Consider the following 2,918-nt stretch of genomic DNA (forward strand, 5'->3'; position numbering starts at 1 on the left):
TGAGAGGTATGAGGCCCTGAAGGAAGAAGTTCAAAAGCTCATCCAAAATGGCTTCATCAAGGAGGCCACCTATCCGAGATGGGTCTCCAACCCAGTTTTAGTGAAGAAACACAACTGAAAGTGGAGGGTGTGCATTGATTTCACTAACCTCAACAAAACTTGCCCGAATGACAGCTTTCCACTCCCAAGGATTGACCAACTGGTAGATTCCATGGCTGGGCACGAGTTGTTGAGCTTCATGGATGCATACTCCGGCTACAACCAAATTTCCATGCACCCGACCGATGAGGAACATACCTCTTTTATCACAGACAGAGGCATTTACTGCTATAAGATGATGCCCTTCGGGTTAACAAAATGTTTGCGGACCTCATCGGCAAGACAATGAAGGTCTACGTAGATGACATGCTTGTGAAAAGTATGGAAGTTGGGGACCACGTGACGCACCTCAACTACACCTTTCAAATCTTGAAAAGGTATAGGATGAGGCTCAACCCCCTCAAGTGCGCTTACGAGGTTGCCTTCAGAAAGTTTTTAGGATACATGGTCAACCAACGCGGAATTGAAGCCAACCCTGAGAAGATTGAGGCCCTATGCAAGATGAGGTCCCTCCAAAAGCCAAAAGAGGTACAAAGCTTGACTAGGCGAGTTGGCGCACTTAGTTGATTCGTCTCCAAAGCTACAGACAAATGTCTCTCATTTTTCAAAGTGTTGAAAGCTGGGAAGAAGTTCCAATGGACCGAGGAATTTGAAGAGGCCTTTCAGCTCCTGAAAAGGCACCTAGGGCAGGCCCCCTCCTCTCCAAACCGAAGCCTAGCGAGATTTTTCAGCTGTATTTGGCCATCTCCAATGAGGCCATCAGTGCAGTTCTAATCCGAGAAGAAGGGATGACCCAACTCCCCATATACTACACAAGTAAAGCACTACTATCGCCCGAAACCCGTTACCCTGATATGGAGAAGCTTGCTTTGGCCTTGATCACGACTTCTAGAAAATTGAGGCCCTATTTCCAAGCCCACACCATACATGTGCTAACAAACTTTCCCCTGAGGTAAGTACTTCAAAAACCCGATGCCTCAGGAAGATTATTGAAGTGGGCAGTGGAGCTAAGTGAATTTAACATCGTATTCAAGGCTAGGGCGGCCATCAAGGGCCAAGCCTTGGCTGATTTTGTGGCAGAATTTGTCAATTTACCCGAGGTGGATGAAATCATAGAAAATGTCGAGCTCCCTACATGGAACTTATTCATGGATGGGTCGTTTGGGGACACCGGTTCAGGTGCCGAAGTTGTCCTCATCAGCCCAGAAGGTCACAAGCTGAACTCGGCTATAAGGTTTATGTTCAAGGCCACCAATAATGTGGCAGAGTATGAGGCACTTCTTGCGAGCTCCAGATTAGCCAGAGAAATGCAAGTGAAGAGGTTACTTATCAGTAGCAACTCCCAGTTGATCATTAGCTAGGTAAACGGCAACTTCTCGGCCAAAGACAAAACCATGGCCTCCTACTTGAAAATGGTGATGAACCTCGCCCCATCATTTGAAAATTTTGAGTTGATCCAGATCCCCCGTGTTGAAAATGCACATGCGGACGCACTCTCCAAACTTGCAAGTAGCAAGGATTTCGAACTACTCACAATAGTCCCAATAGAGTACCTCCTCATACCATCAACCGAGGCCCCCAACGTAATGTGGGTTGTTGGGACTCCTACCTGGATGCAGCCTATCATAGCCTACCTAAAGGACCAGGTACTTCCCGCTAATAAGCATGAGACTTACAAGCTAAGGAGGAGGCCAGCTTATTTCTTCTTCATCGATGACGTACTCTACAAGAGGAGCTTTTCCTCTCCACTCCTTCGATGCGTGGGAAGAGAAGATGCTACCTACATCTTAAGGGAAGTCCACGAGGGAGTGTGTGGTAACCACTCTGGAGGTCTATCTTTGGTGCAAAAAATACGGAGACAGGGGTACTATTGGCCTACCTTGAAAAATGACGCCCTCCAGTTTATACGAAAATGTGACAAATGCCAACGATTCTCTCCTATCCAAAGACAACCATCGCAAGATTTGACCGCGGTCTCCAGCCCCTGGCCTTTCTCAAAGTGGGGTGTGGACCTCATAAGTCCTCTACCGAAAGGCAGAGGAGGCACGAACTTTGCAATTGTGGCCATTAATTACTTCACGAAGTGGGTTGAGGCTGAACCACTGGCAAAAATCACAGAGACAAACACCTCCAAGTTCTTGTGGAAAAACATTATATGACAGTTCGGGATTCTCCTCGTCTCAGACAATAGTAAACAGTTCGACGATAAGAAGGTCAGAAGTTTGTGTGAAGAACTTGGCATCAAGAAGCACTTCTCCATACCTCACCACCCACAAGCAAATGGCCAAGTTGAAGCTGTGAACAAGACCATCAAACATATCCTGAAAAGGAAGCTTGATGTGTCAAAAGGGGCCTGGGTGGATGAGCTACCGCAAGTACTTTGAGCAATCCAAACCACAACGAGGACCCCCACAGGGGAAATACATTTCCTTATGGCATACGAAACTGAAGCAATGAGCTCCGTCGAGGTCGGACTTCCATCTCTACGACGTCTGCACTTCAGTGAAATAACAAACGACGAGCTCCAGAGGTTCGACCTCGACTTTATTGAGGAAAGAAGAGATGACGTCCAGCTGAAGCTCGCCACATATCAAAGAAAGATGACGAAGTACTTCAACTCAAAGGTGAAGAAGATGTCATTTTGAATCAACGACCTGGTCCTTAGGAGAGTCTTCCTCTCCTCCAAGAAACCAAGCGTGTACCTTGGGTCTGAATTGGAAAGGCCCGTATAGAATCAAAGAGGAGATCCAACATGGGACATACCAGATTGAGGACATGGATGGAAAGGCACAACCCCGTCCATGGAACATTGAGCACCT

General features: G+C 47.1%; 1 protein-coding gene across 1 annotated transcript; it reads left to right on the forward strand.

Moving 5' to 3' along the window:
* Positions 1 to 357: 357 nt before the first annotated feature.
* Positions 358 to 2,437, forward strand: LOC111393127. The gene is made up of 6 exons (XM_023018521.1): positions 358 to 476; positions 755 to 1,051; positions 1,139 to 1,412; positions 1,560 to 2,159; positions 2,262 to 2,312; positions 2,429 to 2,437. The coding sequence occupies exons 1-6, from the start codon at positions 358 to 360 to the stop codon at positions 2,435 to 2,437; spliced, it is 1,350 nt and encodes a 449-aa protein (XP_022874289.1).
* Positions 2,438 to 2,918: the final 481 nt, after the last annotated feature.

The sequence above is a fragment of the Olea europaea genome, chromosome 4 (genome assembly GCF_002742605.1).
Source record: "Olea europaea var. sylvestris chromosome 4, O_europaea_v1, whole genome shotgun sequence".
NCBI classification, from domain to species: Eukaryota; Viridiplantae; Streptophyta; class Magnoliopsida; order Lamiales; family Oleaceae; genus Olea; species Olea europaea.

What these genes read in the sequence shown, in the direction of transcription:
- LOC111393127 (XM_023018521.1), top strand. Translation starts at nt 358, where the DNA reads ATGTTTGCGGACCTCATCGGCAAGACAATGAAGGTCTACGTAGATGAC. An exon ending in ACCTTTCAAATCTTGAAAAG is followed by an intron (nt 477 to 754) that starts GTATAGGATGAG and finishes AGGAATTTGAAG; the next exon opens with AGGCCTTTCAGCTCCTGAAA. An exon ending in GATTAGCCAGAGAAATGCAA is followed by an intron (nt 1,413 to 1,559) that starts GTGAAGAGGTTA and finishes GAGTTGATCCAG; the next exon opens with ATCCCCCGTGTTGAAAATGC.